General features: G+C 48.3%; 1 protein-coding gene across 4 annotated transcripts in view; it reads right to left on the bottom strand.

The window, feature by feature from the left end:
* FNBP4 (formin binding protein 4) overlaps nt 1–18,054 on the bottom strand; it is a 298,745-nt gene that overhangs the window by 265,264 nt on the left and 15,427 nt on the right. For 2 of the 4 annotated variants that reach the window (XM_085646515.1, XM_085646517.1), the window contains exons 2-4: nt 14,549–14,623; nt 10,782–10,874; nt 9,949–10,094 (exon numbers count right to left, since the gene is read on the bottom strand). In XM_085646515.1, coding sequence (XP_085502641.1) covers nt 9,949–10,094; nt 10,782–10,874; nt 14,549–14,623 — 314 coding nt within the window. The remainder of the gene's footprint in view (nt 1–9,948; nt 10,095–10,781; nt 10,875–14,548; nt 14,624–18,054) is intronic. The other 2 variants (XM_085646516.1, XM_085646518.1) reach the window with 2 other exon arrangements.

Genomic DNA, 18,054 nt, shown 5'->3' with positions numbered 1-18,054 from the left:
TGCAGCTATAAATGTACATCGGACTAGCCTACAATACCTTTGTATGCCCAAGTATGTATCTCAAGATTAAAGCTATTGCCGTGTAACTGTATCGAACATGATAAAAAAAAAAAAATCTATAACAAAAATTTAAGCAAAAAAAAAAAAAAAGTAAAAAAAAAACAAAGAAAAAAAAAAGAGGGGGCAGTTGTTTGAAAGGTTTACTTGTTGTGATTTCTACCTTCCATCATTTTACCTCTCTAGCTTCCCTGTACAACCATTAGACCGGCCCAGACCCCATTTATTGTGACCACTGGCTTTGTAATCATTCTGGATCGGTGTACTAGGGAGCCGGCAAAAGTTATTAATGGAACTCATGAGACCATCTTACAGTTGATGGTATCACTATTCTCCTTGTACGAGACTAGTTCGTCCACCCCCATTCAGATTGAGGCGCGTTTGCTGTGTCAATGCAAGAACTCTTTTGTATCTGGAATGCTTTCACCTTCTGAGCTCACTGTTGGTCCCAGGAAAACCTTCTTTCATGGTGTTTCAGTAGGATGTCTCTAGGTTCAGGGAGCCGCTAGTGTGTGTGTAGAATTCATATTACAGTCTGTATGATTTATTGGCATTGTGTGAGCTCGCCTTTACCAGCCACCCCACTAGATAGGGGTATACATGCAACTCCTGCCTTCTCAAGTGAGCTGCCACCACGGACCGGTATTTTGAGAACTTGGTGCCGATTTGTATTCCAAATGGAAACACCTTGAATTGCTAGGTGTGGACCACAAACCTGGGGGATTTCCCGAGCCTGCAGTTCATCAGGAAGGAGGCATCCTTGAGGTCTGCAGTCACCATGGAGTCCCTTCTTTCAAGAGTGCGAGGACTTCTTGCAGAGGCTTTCATGAACTTGTTCAAGAATCTGTGCTTGAATACGGGCTTTGGTACCCTGTTTGTGTTAGGATCTGAAAGTTTACGGATTACACTGTGTGTTCCTGTCTTGGCACTTACTTTTGCAGGACGTCCTTTCGCCATAATCAAAGCTCTTTCCCTTGGAGTCCTTTCGTTTGACATTTGGTGGCATTTTGTTATAATTGCAGTATCAGTGCCTTATGTTCAGGACACATGTCAAGACGAAATTTCCTTCCATTTCTAGAGGAAACCTCCCAATCTGCTGCCTTGAGGTGTTTAATGAAGGCCCTTGATTACTCATTTTTGGCTAGAGGCCGATCCAGAGTCTGTACCTTGCCAGTGGCCGTGATCCAAACAGTCTGCCAAAGTGAGGTTTGGAAACAGTCTCCAAACTTGTGCTGTGAGCAGTCGTATACTTAAAGTCTGTTGAGAATTTGGTTGAAACTCCCCTCTGCTTTTGCATAAAAAGAGTAGTTCCTCTGAACTGTATGAACACCGCTGTCTTTGCTATACCATCTTATTCTGGAACATCTGTGGCAGGGGAGCTTTAAAGGCCTTGCTGCCTTTTTAACACGCCCCCCAGCCTCTCCTGCTATCAGGAGCAGGCCCCTTTCCCGTCTCCCCTCTTTTTCGACAGGAGAACAGGCGGGAAAAATTAGCCAGCCCAGAAGGTGTGCACACCTCTGCCAACCCCACCCTTAAGGTAAGGGAGGTGAGGTGAAGCCCACTATTAAGTGCCTGCCATCTTGCAGGAGGCAGGCACTCTCCAATCAGGATTAGGGATATTACCTCCCCCCCCACCATGTGGGGTGAGCACACCAAGGGTTTAGTTACCCTAAGGTCAGTAGCCCATTGGCTACTGACCTCAGGACCCCTTAAATGCCCCCTAAATGCAGTATTTAGGGGGCAGCCCTAAACCAAGAAAGGAGATTCCCACAACCTAAAAAAAGGCTACACAGCATAGAAGAGTGCCGCGAAGAACTGACTTGGCCCCAGCCCTACCAGCCCGTCTGCAGTTTCCAGAGATCCTGCGCCAAAAATAGTCTTGTCCTGCAGCCAGCAACCTCCAGAACCCCTGGGAGGACAGACTGCCTTCAACAAAGACCAGATCTCCTGCGAACAGCAGCTCTGTTCAAAACAAACACTAAACAAAGACTCCGCCTGCTGAGGAAAAAGAATCCAGACGCCTGGAACCACCACTGCACCAGACGCCTACGGCCTGCTTGGCCCACCAGTGCCCGCGAGGTCCCCTAGGGATCCAGAGTCAGAGTCCACCATGGGTAGACCCCTCCATGACTCCCCCTGCAGCCTCTGTACAACCACAAGTGACCCGGTTAGGTAAAATTCGACCTCAAAAGAAGCCTATTGTTAACATAAAGAGCCATTACACCATGGAGATGCAGCCTTTTCTTTTCAAACTTAAGCATATCACTCAGCACAATGTCATGAGCCTCTCTTCAGCAACAAATTTACCACTCCTTTTCCTTCCTTTGATCTTGTTCCCTCCCTTCGGCTGCCAATGGTTTCCACCTTCGAGGGAGTTTCACAAATTCAAGACCAAGTTCTGTCTCAATCCCGCTGCAGCTCAGGCACATTTAGGCAATGCAGAGTTTCGATTAGGACGAGTCTTTCGGTCTCTATGGCATCTCCTTGTGCTTCCAAACACACAGGGGAACCAAAAAAAATATTAAAGATGGTGATCACACACTGGGGCATTGCTCTGTCCTCAGAGGGAGGAACGGAGAGAAATAAAATGGGAGGAGGAACAGGGGGAAGCAGCAAAATGGGGGGAGGAACAGGGAGAAGAAAAAATGGGGGAGAAACGAGAACAAAATAGGGGGGAGGAATAGGGAGAAGAAATAAGAAAACAAGTTACTTACCTGTAACTTTGGTTCCCCAGTATTGGTAACTTTCATAGATTCTCATGCTTTGTATCATTCCCCGTCGTCGGAATGGGAGCCTCGGTAACAAAAATATATATATATATATACATATGTATAACCATAGAAACAAAAGAGAAAAATAGGCCTAGGCCTCATCTCATTTTGTAGTATATCACCCTCTTTGTGTAAAAGAGCCCAAACTTTTGCCAGGGCCAATCAGCACAGCCTCACCCTCTGGAACCTTCCTGAGAGCTCAGAGCCTCAGATTTTCGTAGCCGTTGTGCCAACAGCCACTACCTTAGTAAACCGGCAGAGCTTTCCCAGGGGAGGTGGGTGGGCGCATGAGAATCTATGAAAGTTACCAATACTGGGGAACCAAAGTTACAGGTAAGTAACTTGTTTTCTTACCCCAGTATTGGAACTTTCATAGATTCTCATGCTTTGTATCAGAATAGCAAGCAGTAGATCACGACAAGCACATTTCGGTAATTACATGGCTTTACAAAATCATCTCAGTGCACATGATAAAACAACCATTACTGAAACCAAATGTGCTTACCAGGATGGAGGGATTGTAGGGAAAGCTCACCTCTCATTGAAAAAGATTCCGGAGGACTGCTTGACCAACCGCAGCGTCAGCTCGTCCCACCGATTCCAGGCAGTAGTGCTTCGTGAAGGTGTGTACACTGCTCCACGTTGCTGCCCTGCAGATGTCCTTAATCGCCACTCCAGCAAAGAGAGCCACTGAAGACGCCATCGCTCTCGTAGAATGCGCCCGGGCCCTTTTATCCAAAGGTTTGCCCGCAGCCTGATGACAGTACTGAATTGCACTGGAGATCCAGCGGGAAATGCCACTCTTGGCGAGCGGTAACCCCTTCCGTGGTGCACTGTAGGCGATAAATAGTTGAGTAGACTTTCTGAAAGAGCGTGTGCCCTCCAGATAGAATTTCAGGCATCTTTGGACATCCAAAGAATGCAATGTTCGTTCCGCTTGAGTGGAAGGACGCGGAAAAAAGGAGTTCAAAATTAAGGGTTCATTCAAATGAAACTCCGAAGGCACCTTCGGGATGAATTTTGGGTTGGTTCTCAAAATCATGACATCCCTCTTGAACTGTAGAAAAGGCTCCACTATAGAGAGAGCCTGGAGTTCACTAACTCTCCTAGCCGAAGTCAATGCTAGGAGAAGGGCCAGTTTCCAAGATAGGAACTTCAAGTCCGCTTTGTGAATCGGCTCAAAGGGCGCCTTCATCAGTTGAGCCAGTACCAGGTTAAGTTGCCAGATAGGCGGAGGTGGCCGGACCGGAGGATACATCCGCAATAACCCCTTAAGGAACTGCTTAACAATTCTTGCAGACCATAGAGATGGCCCCGATGTCTTCCGTCGAAAGCGGGATAAGGCAGCCAGATGCACCTTGATCGAAGAGTGCGCCAGACCTGATTTAGCCAGAGACAGGATGTAGGGCAGAATCTGATGTGGCCGGGATTTGTAAGGATGGAGTTTATTCCTCTGGCACCAAAGGCAAAATCTCTTCCACTTTGCCCTGTAGGTCTTATTAGTGCTTGGTGCCCGCGCCTGAGATAGAACATCCCTGCATTCCTTAGACAGATTCAGATGGCGGAATTCTCTGTGTTCAGGAGCCACGCTGACAAGTGAAGTGACTCCGGATCCGGATGGAGGACTTGCCCCTGATTTCTCGATAACAGAGATGGAATCAGTGGCAAGCGAATCTGGCGATCTTGGGAGAGAAGTAGGAGTTCCGAGTACCAGAACTGCCGCGCCCATGCTGGAGCAATGAGGATCATTTTGCATGGTTCTGCCCTGACCTTCCTGAGAACTCGAGGAATGAGGGGAATCGGAGGAAAGGCGTAGCAAAATGCGCCGAACCAAGCAATCGAAAGGGCATTCCCCAGAGACCCTCGCTGGGGAACCTTGCTTGCGTAAAACCGGCACTTGGCGTTCTCCCGGGTCGCAAAGAGGTCTATGGTCGGAGTACCCCATTTCTTGAACACTGCCTCCAGAGTGGCCTGATCCAGCTCCCACTCGTGTGTCACCTTCGTCTGCCGACTTAGAGCATCCGCTGTGATGTTGAGACACCCCGCCAGGTGCTCGGCTCGCAGAGTGATCCCGTGAGAGATGGCAAATTCCCAGATCACCTGAGCTTCTTTGGACAGCGTCCGTGATCTCGTTCCCCCTTGCTTGTTTATATAGTGCATGGCCGTAGTGTTGTCTGTCCGGACCAGCACTGCACGGTTCTGAAGTCTGGGGAGGAACGCCAGCAAGGCTAAGTGAATGGCCCTCAGCTCCAAAAGATTGATGTGGCGCAGTCTGTCTGCTGGACTCCAGTGACCGCTGACCTGAAGCTCCTGGAGGACAGCTCCCCACCCTTCTAGGGAAGCATCCGTGGTCACCACCATAGGAGAAGGAGGGACTCGGAACGTTAATCCTCCTGCGATGTTTTCCTTCACCAGCCACCATTCGCAAGCCGTGCGCATGGCAGGTGTTATCCATACTTTGTCGTTGAACGATCCTTCTGCCTGACGCCACTGTTTGTCCAGCTCCTCCTGTAGAGGACGCATATGTAGCCTGCAATGCGGTATCAAAGGTATGCAGGATGAGATTGATCCGAGCAGGGACTTGTACTGTCGAACCGATACATGTCTCTTGTGCAGTAGTAGACGAGCGGAAGCGGCCAGTTTGCCCTGACGCTCCTCTGACGGACGAGCCGTGCATCGTCTCGTGTCCAGAATTGCCCCAAGGAACTTCCGTGACCTGGAGGGTATCAGTTCCGACTTGGACACATTGAGCTGAAGACCCAAATGGGCGAACAATCTTATGCAAGTTGACACAGCCTGAGACGTTGCCCTGAACGACGGAGCCTTGATGAGCCAGTCGTCCAAGTACGGGAACACTTCCAAGGACTGCTTCCTCAGGAAAGCAGCGACTGGTGCCAGCATCTTCGTGAAAATGCGGGGTGCCGACCGAAGGCCAAACGGGAGCACCTTGAACTGGAAATGGCTCTTGCCTACTGTGAAGCGTAGATATTGCCTGTGAGCTGGGTGGATCGGAACATGAAAGTAAGCATCCTCTAAATCCAGGGATGCCAAAAAATCTCCCGGATTGAGCAGCCTTAGAATATCCTGGAGTGTGACCATCCTGAAAGAGAGCTTGATGAGATAGGTGTTGAGCTCCCTGAGGTCTAGTATAGGACGCCATGCCTCCTCCGTCTTCCGAACCAGGAAGAACCTGGAATAAAACCCCTTGCCCCTTTGTGAAAGTGGCACGGGCTCTATCGCCCCCTTGATGAAAAGCTGGTGGGCTTCGAGATGTAATAGTCGGAGATGTTTCCCTGCACGGGCGTCTGGAGCTCTTGTTGGAGGAAGATCTTGGAACTCCAACGTATGGCCACTCTGAACTATGTTCAAGACCCACCGGTCTGATGTTAAACGCACCCAGCAGTCCTCTCTGGGACTGCCGAGAGAAAGACGCCGACTGTCCTTGGCGCTGGCTGGAATATTGTCCTTTATAGGACTGTCCAGATTGAGAGGAATACTGTCGTTGGTTTCCTCTGTAGTTAGAAAACCCCCGACCACGTGCCCCCTTAAATGGCACCTTGCGGTAGGTCAAAGAGCCTAAGGACTTAGCTGTATCGGTGTCCTTTTTAATGCCTTGGAGGGCGTCATCCACATGCTTTCCAAAAAGCATCTCTCCGTCAAAGGGGAGGTCCAAGATCTTATTCTGGACCTCCTGGCGAAACCAAGTCGCCTTCAACCAGCCTTGGCGGCGCAAGACGGCTGAGCCTGCCAAAGCCCTGAAAGCAGTTGAGGCAATGTCCATCGCACAGTCGATGACTTCCGAAGAGCATCGTTCTCCCTCCATCAGCACCTGTCTGGCTTCGTCTTGACTAGTTTCTGGTAGCTGGTCCAGGAATGGTTCCATATAACACCACATCTGGCGGTCGTATCTGCCCAGAATAGCCAGAGAATTAGCTGCCCGCACCAACAAGCTGGCCATGGTGGAGAATCTTTTACCTACATTGTCCAGTCTCCTGCCTTCTTTATCTGGAGGCGTGGTTAAAGGAGTGGACGGATTCTTAGATTTACTTTGAGCAGCTTGTGAAATAACCGAATCCGGCTTAGGTTGTCCTAGAAGACACGCAGGACTGCCCTCTGGTGCCTTGTATTTCTTCTCCAGCCGGGGAAGAACCGGAATGACGGTTGCTGGATTCTGCATTGTCTTCAGTCCCTCATCCCAGACATGTTCTATAATGGGAATTGATCTTACAGACTTCTTATATTGGGCTTTAAAGTCATATAGGAAGCAGTCGGACTGCTCCACCGTAAAGGGCAAACCAAACCTCTTGGATGACCGTTCCATCAAATTATGGAAACCACCAATGTCCACCGGAGGCGATATATTTGTCTCTCGGCCTACAGCATCAGGATCCTGTGTTTCATCAGGGTCCCCATCTGGATCCCCTGGATCTGTAAGAGGGATCACCTGTCCCTCGTCGTCTTCGTCCGTATCTCCATCGTCCGCGTCATCATCAGCAGGTTCCGTACCTGAAGGTTGGGGAACCACTAAGGGCAGCACTGGTGAAATGGACCGAGGTACCTCTCTTGGTAGAGGTGGCAAGTCCATTGGTATGTCACGTGGCACTTCCAAAGGAGAAGGACGCACTGGAGTGCGATCCGGCAACGTCGGAAAACGAGATCTATAGTCTTGCAGCATCTGTTGCAAATCCGACACCAAAGCCACTGGCAAGGCAATTAGGTCCTGCCTTAGAGGGCGGGGGCGTAATCCCTGTTGGTGCCCCTCCTGCCCCTCTGGGCCATAAAACTCCTCTGTATCTGTGTCCTGCTGTTTGACATTCAGGTCTGAAAGGCTGTATGCGTCCCCAAACTGCCCATCCTCCTCCGAGTCCTCGAGAAGCATGGATGGTGGCAAAGGCGTGACCCGCCTAGGGGAAGTCATGTCCGGTGTAATCACTAATCTTTGGGTTGAAAAATCCAAATTTTGTCGTCGTCGACGGTCCCGTCGGCGGTGTCGATGGCAACGGGATTTCCAATGTCGACGCACTCGACGACGACTGAAAGGCAACTGTCGTCGACGGAGCTGAAATAGTCGTCGACGATGAGGCCGCCGACAGTCCTGTAATCCTCGTCGACGGAGCAGTCGTCGACGGAGCAGTCGTCGACGGAGCAGTCGTCGACGGGGCAGCCGTCGACGGGGCAGCCGTCGACGGAGCAGTCGTCGACGGAGCAGTCGTCGACGGAGCAGTCGTCGACGGAGCTTTCTTTTTCGTCGACGTAGTATGTTTCATCGTCGGCGGAGCACCCGTCGACAGTCTCGTCGACGAACTTGTAGTCATCAACATCGACGAACTCGTCATCGTCGACGTGGTCCTCGTCGTCGACACCGCCGTCGACGAAGTAGATATTGTCGACGGTCTCGTGGACGACCCCATGGAAATAGGCTTAATCGAGGAGATAGTCGTCGACGTACCTGCTGCCGCCTGCGTCGACGGACGCGGTTTCTTCAGTGGCACCAACTGAGGAGTTTCTGCAGCCCGTTTCTTTACAGGTTTCTCCTTCTGGGACGGAGGGGTAGATGTAGCAACCCCCTTATTGTCCTTAGGGGCTATGTCCACAGTAGCCCGTCCCTGCCTCTCCTTTACACTGTCGTGAGGAGATTTTTTGGGACCAGCCTCCTCAGACCTGTCAGAGATCCCGTGAGGGGCTTTGAGAGGAACCTTGAGAGGGGGTTCCGCAGAAGTGGAGGGCGATGACCTACCCCTCTTCTTCGATCTCCTGGAGGAGGTGCCAGAGATAGATCCTTCCTCATCCGAAGAAATGACCTCCCTGGTCTTTATCTTCTGCAGCCACGTCAGCAAGCGCCCCTCTCTGTCTCTCAAGGTCTTGGTCGAGAAGGTCCGACAGATTTTACAGTCGGTGGCCTTGTGTTCCGGGTACAGGCAGTATATGCAGTTCTCATGCCTGTCTTCCACAAACAGTCTCTTCTTCCCACAAGAGGCACAAGCCCTAAATAAAGCTTTCTTCTCCTTTTCTGACATTCTGTCTCAAAAGATGGTAATAAAGATATCCAAAAGTAACTCTGTGAAAAACTGAGCAGAGCTCAGTGGAGACTCCCTAGCACAACGTGCGGTAGTAAAATCTGAGGCTCTGAGCTCTCTCAGGAAGGTTCCAGAGGGTGAGGCTGTGCTGATTGGCCCTGGCAAAAGTTTGGGCTCTTTTACACAAAGAGGGTGATATACTACAAAATGAGATGAGGCCTAGGCCTATTTTTCTCTTTTGTTTCTATGGTTATACATATGTATATATATATATATATATATATATATATATATTTTTGTTACCGAGGCTCCCATTCCGACGACGGGGAATGATACAAAGCATGAGAATCTATGAAAGTTCCAATACTGGGGTAAGAGCATTCTGCATACAACTACTAGAAGGCGGAAAAGGCACAGCATGAAAACGGATCACATGCTAACACCCAAACAGACACTTTAAAATAACCTATGGAAACAGTGCTCCCCAATCCAATTAGTTGTATCACTCGTTAAAAAGCACAGGCCTCTGGCACATCAGTGTAAATCCACCCTCACCTGGAAATTATTACACTGTAAGAATAACCATCCGACATGTGTCCGAGAAAAGAGTGGCATCCCTTCCATCAGAAGGGCTGGTCACATGTACACATCGCTAAGATCACTCACAGTGGCACAGACAAAAAAAAATATCACAGTTCAGAAGCAGGTGCTGGCTTTGTGGAGCTATTACCATGGACTGAAACCAACAAGGTAAAATCAGAGACCAGCAGTGATCATGTAAACGATATCCACTTCATCTGTGGCTGCCACTATGAAAGAGGACTCACAACCACTCCTGCCACTGTACGTGCGCCCTGGGGATCATGCAGAGTGCCTAGACCTCAGAATAGAACAGTCTCCACCACACCGGTGTGGGATCAACACTACATTTTGAAGCTACAAGCCCTAACATGATCCCACTCTTCAGCAGCCGAAAAACCTTAGACTGGAAGAGCGTACCTGGACTTCCTGCAGCCAGCTCACATCTCCACTGCGGAGACGCTAGTCAGTCATTTACACGAAACACCAGGCAAGTCACATTAAATTGTTAACCTTATACTAACCGCTAAGAAGTTAGCTAGTGTGCTAGCGATGTCACCCGACGTGCTCCCATTTGCCCTCCGTGGTGGTTTTGTTTTTTCTGTAGTGCCACCATCATCATCTTCATCATCATCACTGTCTGCGTAAGCGCCGAGTAAACACAATCCGCCTGGCAAAATAAAAAGTAAAAGTAATTTGCAGAATTTCTGTTTGCAGATTCGACTATACTTGAGCCAATGTTAAACTCACAACCCAGGGCACCCAAGAAAAAGAGCAGGCATCATTCCACGAACTTGGTAGTGCCTGAAGGAACAGTGGGAAAGATCACAAATTGAAAAACATAACCAAAAAGTAAAAATGGAATACATCCACATCAGGGACTGCTTTGTAACCCCGAATTGAGCTGTTGCGACCACCAACTCAAGCGGGCACCGTGTCCACTAGGGAAGGGGTCAATAACACTTCCACAGAAGTGCACACCTTGTATTCTACCTGCATTAGTTCTGGCTGAGAGTGCTTTACTTAAAAGAAAAAAAGGAGCTTAACACTCTAAACTAGAAGAAACCTACAGTCATCCCAGGGGCAGTAAAATAGCCTTCAAGTATATCTGATTTCTACAATCAAGACAATAACCCAAGCGAATCGCACTCTGTACACTTAAGGTGAAAGTGCTTCAAACAAGCTCATGTTGGCATTTCTCAACTAAATCGCAATTGGGACCTGCAAGGAGGCTCCTCACACAATGACTTGGCATCACTAGCGCTGAGTATTGTCAGTTGACCAACGTGATCACGAATGCAGAACAGACTCACGAAGCTGCCAGAAAGGTTAAGAGCGAGTGCCACTGAATGAGTACCTGTGGGTTTAACCACGGAAGGCAAAGGAACCACATTTGTTACAGGGACGACTTGATGAATATGTTGTACTTCAGCAACCATCTCTTGCTCATCTGCATTAGAAAAATAAAGGACAAATATTGCATTAAAATTGAACACCAACATACAAAAATAAATATAATAATAATCCACATTTGTAAAGCGCGAGCAATCACCCGTAAGGGTCTCTAGGCGCTGAGGGCCGTCGGGAAGATAAAGCAAGCTATTGCCCAGAGTCACATGGTGCTGGGCTAATCTTCGCTGGGAATCGAACCGTGATCCCCAGATTCCGGAGTCAGTCGCCCTGGCCGCTGCGCCACACCTCTTCCACATGTCACATATCAATGTAGTACAACAGAAAATACATTTTACAGGTGCGGTGCAAATAGCACTGTCCAGACTCACTAGAAAGCGCTTCAGTGGAGGGAAAGCTCTACAGGACACTAGATTACTGGGCACCCCGGCTGGTGGCGGTCAATGACTTCTGAAGAGCAAAAGCTGCCACCATTGGTGCCCGAAGGGGCAGAGGGCTTTATTATGGACGGGGGAAAATGGACCACTCTGCTGACTGACGGTGATCAGGGCGTGGAGAAGGATGACCCACAGCATAGAATGACAGGGTGAACAGACATTAGAAATGCGACTATGGAATGCAGAGGCCCTGGTGCCCATGCGAGGGGTGGAAAGATACAGATAATGGGATGTTGGGCATCTCCAAGCTAGGGGGATCTTTGGAATGACAAGAGTATAGTAACCTGTGCAAACCCACAGGCGCAATTTAAGCGGAGGTATTTACAAATCAGGCACACAGCGAGTGCCTGCAGGGACACTCTGAAAGACATTCCAGACGAGAGCCCATGGAGTACATAGGACAAAATGCCCCCTTATATATATTACAGATATAGTCTGTTGGTGTATATCACGGCTTACAAATTGCCTGCCACCACTGAGGGCGTTGAGAGGAGTGGATCTGGGCAGACTTAAACAAGACTGGGCAGCAGCCTGCAGGTACCCCAGGGAGGTGGCTATCTAGGCCGGGTTCCATCAGATCCAACTGAATCTCTTTCAGAGTTCACTACACCAGGACCAGACTATATGCTATAAGTAGAACAGACACTGATCAATTCCTGGGGGAATTTACACAGAAGGGCCCACACTCCTACACATGATCTGGGAATGCCCTTAGGTGCGGTAATTCTGGGCATGGATGGATCACAGAAGGCCCCAGAACCTGGAAATGCAGCTGGAGCTGACCCGCCTCCCCTTGGGTGTTAATGCTTGTAATCTGGGGGTGGGGGTGGAATTACACACTAGACAGGCATTTTCTACTCTTCTGTAATGTGGTCCTAATGATGCTAGATGGATATCGCTCAGATGAGGAACTCAAGGGGCCCTGCCGGTGGGAAGAAAGGAGGCGAACATGGACAGGTGCACAAGTGCAGAGAAACAAATATGTAAACAAGGGCATGTCCCCAAAAAATCATCCAAGTGTGAGGCCTGTGGCAAAGCTCAGTGGGCCAGTTTGGGGACACATGCAATGGAACAGGGGTGGACTACGATGGAGGTATCACGAAGGGTGACATGGGGTCAAGGCTGTGGCCTATAGGAAGGGGTCAGATTCCTGGAAGATATGAACTATTATGTAGTGGTATTATGATCCTACTTTAGATAAGATCGCCGGACATTAAGGCCATCTGATTTAAGGGGGGGATTATCTGTTCAGGGTTGTCTGTTGTAAACTATACAGAACAGAACAGAATGAATATACTTCCAACATTCTATCGAAGTGCAGCACACAGTCCTGTGTTACGGCCGCTCTTGAACAGTTCTACAGTAGTCACAAGACCACGGAGGTATATCCAGGACTACTTAGGCGTTCAGCAACAGCTGCTGACACCTACTCCGTTGTGCTGCACAGCAATGCATTCACACTACACAAGGCTGCTGTCTGCCCTGCGTCTCCCTTTGTAATAAGCTGTCCAGATACTAGCCAGTCTCGTCTCCTCGTGCTCAGACCCACGCAGATCATCCAAGTACAAGGAGGACAAACATGAATGAGACTAAACTGATTCCAAAACACAAGCAAGCATCTAAAGCTGGCCCATGAAACAGCTGCTTCTTGGAACTTTTAGTTCTTGGTGCCAGGAGCTTCTCAACTCTATAGGGCCTAGGTCTGTGTCGATGGAACCCTTAGCTTTAGGTGCCCAGGTATGTCTCAGCTCTAAAGAAACAGAGGTCTGGGAGCTTCAACAGGTTCTCGGGTGTCTGAGTTTTCAGTGTCCAGGAGCGTCTCAACTCTACAGGACCAGGCACTGGGAGCTTTAACAGAGTCTTGTGTCGATATGGAACCCATAGTTTTGTACCCAGGGTTTGCAAACTAGCAAGGAAAACTCCTTGGAGTAGCTGTGCGCGCTATAAGTGCTGTTAACATAACATGAAGGTCTGTGAGCTTTAATGGATGTGTATTGTATCTGAAACTCTCAGTCTGGGCCCAGGGCTTCTACACACCGAAACAGACAGCCAGCAAGGTCGAAACGATCTATGGCTGTCCCCAATCTCGAATCTCAGATCTCTTGCTAGTGTGCTGTGTATGATCAAGGTAAATGAACCTCAACGAATTATAAAAGGAAAACAAAAGAAGGTAACAGTGGCTAAAGTAGACCACACCCCTCTGAGAATTTAGAAGTATAGTCTTATTAATCACCAAGTGAAACAGTTAACACACCCAGACTGCCACCAAGGGTCAGAGATGGGACAGTACAAAGTTACAAAAAGGTGTCGGCTGCAAACTGTATAAGTGGTCCTTACATGCCGCCCCGTCGAACTCGAGCACATTCATTACAACAAAGACTCACTTCACAATACGCAGGCACACCACAAATACTTTTAACTAACAGGATTACAGAAGGTGTAAGCCATGAAAAGACTTGTAGGAGATGAAGAAACTTACGAGGCCAGCGCTTAACCTTTTGACTTCTGTGAACCCCCACTTAGCCATTTCTGGAATCAGAGGCAATCCAATGAATTATTAGCATCCGGTGACCCCCCTGAATCATTTCTGGAATCCAGGGAGACCCAATGACAGTGCACCACAAAACAATACAGACAGAAACAAGCATTCAACCCGATACAGAGGTGATTCAATATTTTATTCAACTGACAAAAAACCAAAAACATTTTAGTGTTAAACGGAATGTTGGCGTTTCTAAAGTCAACCGCGGCCACCTCTCGTACTCGCTACATTATGTTTAACCCCTTGTGTGCCCCGCCCTTTCCCCGCCCTGTGCCGGGCGTTGAATTAGCGGGCGGGGTTCATGACGAGATAGTCTCGTCATGGGCACAGCGCAACCGCGGCCCAGGACGAGACCATCTCGTCATGGGCACTCAAAGGTAACTTAATGCACGTTTACTGCTCCCACAAAACAATTTTATCTTCGTCTCCAATTCCTTAACGTTTCCACAAAACTCAGTTTCACATTTTGCTTCTTTATATGTTTTATTGTTTAATTTCTATGCATTTGCGGACCCCGAGTAGGTGTTGAAGACCCCTAGACACCCCGGACCACAGGTTAATAACCGCTGCACTAACGGATAACCATATGCCCAACACACCTCAATCATCCACCATAAACCTGAACTGGGAGAACAACTACAAGAGGAGCAGAAGGAATTAAACTACAAGTTTAAACAGACTGGGCGTGTTATTGCACATCACCATCAATCACATACAAAGAATTGTCAACAGTACCTGCTGGATTGACCACAGGCTTAGAGAGAGTTACAGCCGCAACCACGGGGACTTCAGCAGCCAACTCCTGCTCTTCTAGACATAAAAAAAGAGATCAGGTCACTGTGACCAACATGAAGCCATACTTACGAACGAGTCTTTGTAAATATGTAGTACTCACCTATGAACAAACTGGATGCATAGCCCAAACATAATCCCTCAGCACAGTAATGTAACTATTATTAAAGGGCATTACTTCTTCCTCCACTGTACTCGGAGGCACCACCATCTCAGCATTCTGAAAATCATTACTTTTTGACATCACGTTTAGTAGAATTTTTCTTTGCATAATAGTCATGGGAACCTTATTTCTGTTAGCAACCTAGTTATTCAAATGATTTCTGGACCGATAAGGAAAACAAGCATTGGCAAAGCCATTAGGCCTCGCCTATGCAAGAGCTGCTGGCTTTGCCAATATGTTTTTGCCATGTACACCAGCGCAGCTGCTGTTCAGCATGGCTAACAGAGGTAAAGGAGAGAGGAGAGTGGTGTGACGGGCAGCAGGGCGCAGAGCAGCACAAAGCAGAACATCACAGGGAAGAGTGTCGCGCAGTGTTGTAGAGTTATGTTGTGTTCTTCTAAAGCGCTTTAATACCAATAAGGCGCCTTCGCGATAGGTAGTGCAGCAGAAACTGTAACAACCTGTAGACAAGTGGATTTCTATTGCAGGCAACCCCCGCCCCAACCCCCCCCCCTTCCCCAACACACTTTTTGCAAGATTTCTGATGCACTTTCACTGTGTGCCCTGGGTCCCTGCCAATCAGGATTGCAGGGCCTATGTTCATTCCCAAAACTGTACCTCTGACCCACATACAAGTCCCTTGTAAAATGTAGCGCTGGTATCAAGGGCCTTATGACCAACGAAGGCTTCGGAGGGCTGATGCATGTATTGTGCCACCCTCAGAGACTCCTCAACCAACACATACACACTACCATTGCAGACTGTTTTGGTGCAGGCAAAACTTAAGTCGACATGGCGCACATCCCTATGTGCCATGCCTACCTACCACTGCCTATTACGTAAGTCACCCCTCTAGCAGACCTCCGAGCCCTTAGGCAGGCTGCACTATACCACTGGAGAAGGCATAGCTGCATGAGCGAGCAAGATGCCCTTACAGTGTCTGCGCCCATTCACAGACCTTGTAAGTGAAGTCAAATAGAGTACATAGGCTGGGAGTTTGGCAATACGAACTCACAGCTCCATGATGGCTTTACTGACTGCTAAGGGTTTTTATATCAAGCTCCTCAGCATAATAAAAATCACACTGATGCCAGTGTTGGATTTATTATAAAATGCACTCAGAGGGCATCTTAGAGATGCCCCCTGAAACAACCAAACTCTTAGGGTATTGGCTGACTGGTCGCGGTCAGCTAGCCACCATCAGAAAGGCTTTTGACCTCATGGGGTCAGAGCCTTTCTGCTCTCAAGGTCAGAAACAAAGCCTGCTCTGGGTAGAGGTGCTTCACACTTCCACCTGGCAGGAACAGCAACACTTTGTGGTGAGCCTCAAAGGCTCTCACCTTGTGTTATGCTGATTTGGGCAGCTCCAACTAGTGGAGATGCCCACTCCCCCATCCAAGCCCATATTTTTGAAGGCGGGGCAGGTGGAAAAATTAGTAAGCAAAGTAGGAGTGTCCACCTTGGCCTGGCACACCCCTAGGGTCGCCAGGAGCTGAAGTGAACCCCTCTCGAGAATTCTCCAGTTTGTTTTGGAGAATTACGTCCAATAGGGATGTGCCCCTCTAGCCAAAGGGATGGGGCACCCAAAGGGTGTAGTCACCATAGGGGAGAGTAGCCATTGGCTACTGCTCCCAACCCCAGTAACACCCTTAAATGTAGTATTTAAGGGCTCCCCTGAACCTTCATCAGAGTCAACAACCTACAATGTAGAAGAACCAAAGAGCTGCACAACATCAGAAAAGACGGCTGACATGGCCCTAGCCCTACCAGCCTGTCTCCGCCAGCCACCCGGCTCCAAGAAATCAGTGTGGCAGGCTGGTTGTCACCCTACCAGAGACTGGTTTGGTTCAGGGATCCCCTCTAGAAGGGACCCCTGAATGCAAAGAATACTACATTTGACACTGGGATCAGTGCAGGTTTAATATTCTGAGATGTTTGATACCAAACATCCCTGGAATCAGATGCAGATAGGTCCTCACATGAGGTGTAGTGCACCCCGCCTTAAGGGCGACTTACCTAGGCCTCATGCAGTGCTGGGTAGACATGGCACACAGGGATGTGTTAATAATACAACAAAGGAATCTGTCAGTCTGAAAAACAAGGGCACAGTCGCTAGGAAGTTTAGAATAAGCGAAGAGTTTGAAAAGGGAGCCTCAGAGTGCTGTAGGATTCATTAGGATTTCCATCAAAAACCAGTGATTGGTGTATATCATCATCTGGATATCCACTCCTTCCCACCACTGTGATTCACTCCATCTTGGAGTTTCATTCGTGGTTAGTTAGTAACCGGAGCACATTTTTATGAGGCCCATGGAAAGGGTAGGAGAGAAGGGGAGAAGGACAGCCAAGCCACTAGTCAGGGCAAGGTATGATATATATACCAAAAAATGATATATAAGTGGTGCAGTGCAGTAAGGTGAAATGTTAAAAAAGGATAAGGAGGAAAAAAGAAAGTTTATTGAAAAATATTCCTGCCAGTCCTTAACTAAAAATGGTGCAGAAACAGCTTCTAACAAATAGGCTGTTTGACAATAGGGTCGACATGTTTCAGCCTGCTTGCCTGGAGGGTCAAATGGCTTTCGTCAGGACCTTCATTTTATTATCGCTACTGCAGCAAAAGTGAGTGGGAAAATTATAAATTGTGAGACAGTGTTAAAAAATACAACCTTATTATGGTGTACAACTTCTTCGTATTGTCAGTGTGTTTATGAACATCTGATCAGCACGAGAAGTGAGCCTCACCTCACCCGGTAAAGACTCAGGGTAGAAGGAGGCCCCGCCCTCTCCGTCGGTACCTCGATGTGGAATCTGAGCCGTTTGTAAAGCGCGAGCAATCACCCAAACGGCTCAGATTCCACATCGAGGTACCGACGGAGAGGGCGGGGCCTCCTTCTACCCCGAGTCTTTACCGGGTGAGGTGAGGCTCACTTCTCGTGCTGATCAGATGTTCATAAACACACTGACAATACGAAGAAGTTGTACACCATAATAAGGTTGTATTTTTTAACACTGTCTCACAATTTATAATTTTCCCACTCACTTTTGCTGCAGTAGCGATAATAAAATGAAGGTCCTGACGAAAGCCATTTGACCCTCCAGGCAAGCAGGCTGAAACATGTCGACCCTATTGTCAAACAGCCTATTTGTTAGAAGCTGTTTCTGCACCATTTTTAGTTAAGGACTGGCAGGAATATTTTTCAATAAACTTTCTTTTTTCCTCCTTATCCTTTTTTAACATTTCACCTTACTGCACTGCACCACTTATATATCATTTTTTGGTATATAT

Source organism: Triturus cristatus, chromosome 3_1 (genome assembly GCF_964204655.1).
Source record: "Triturus cristatus chromosome 3_1, aTriCri1.1, whole genome shotgun sequence".
NCBI lineage: Eukaryota > Metazoa > Chordata > Amphibia > Caudata > Salamandridae > Triturus > Triturus cristatus.
Note: the sequence above shows the minus strand (reverse complement) of the source record. Positions and strands in the feature narration are given on the sequence as shown.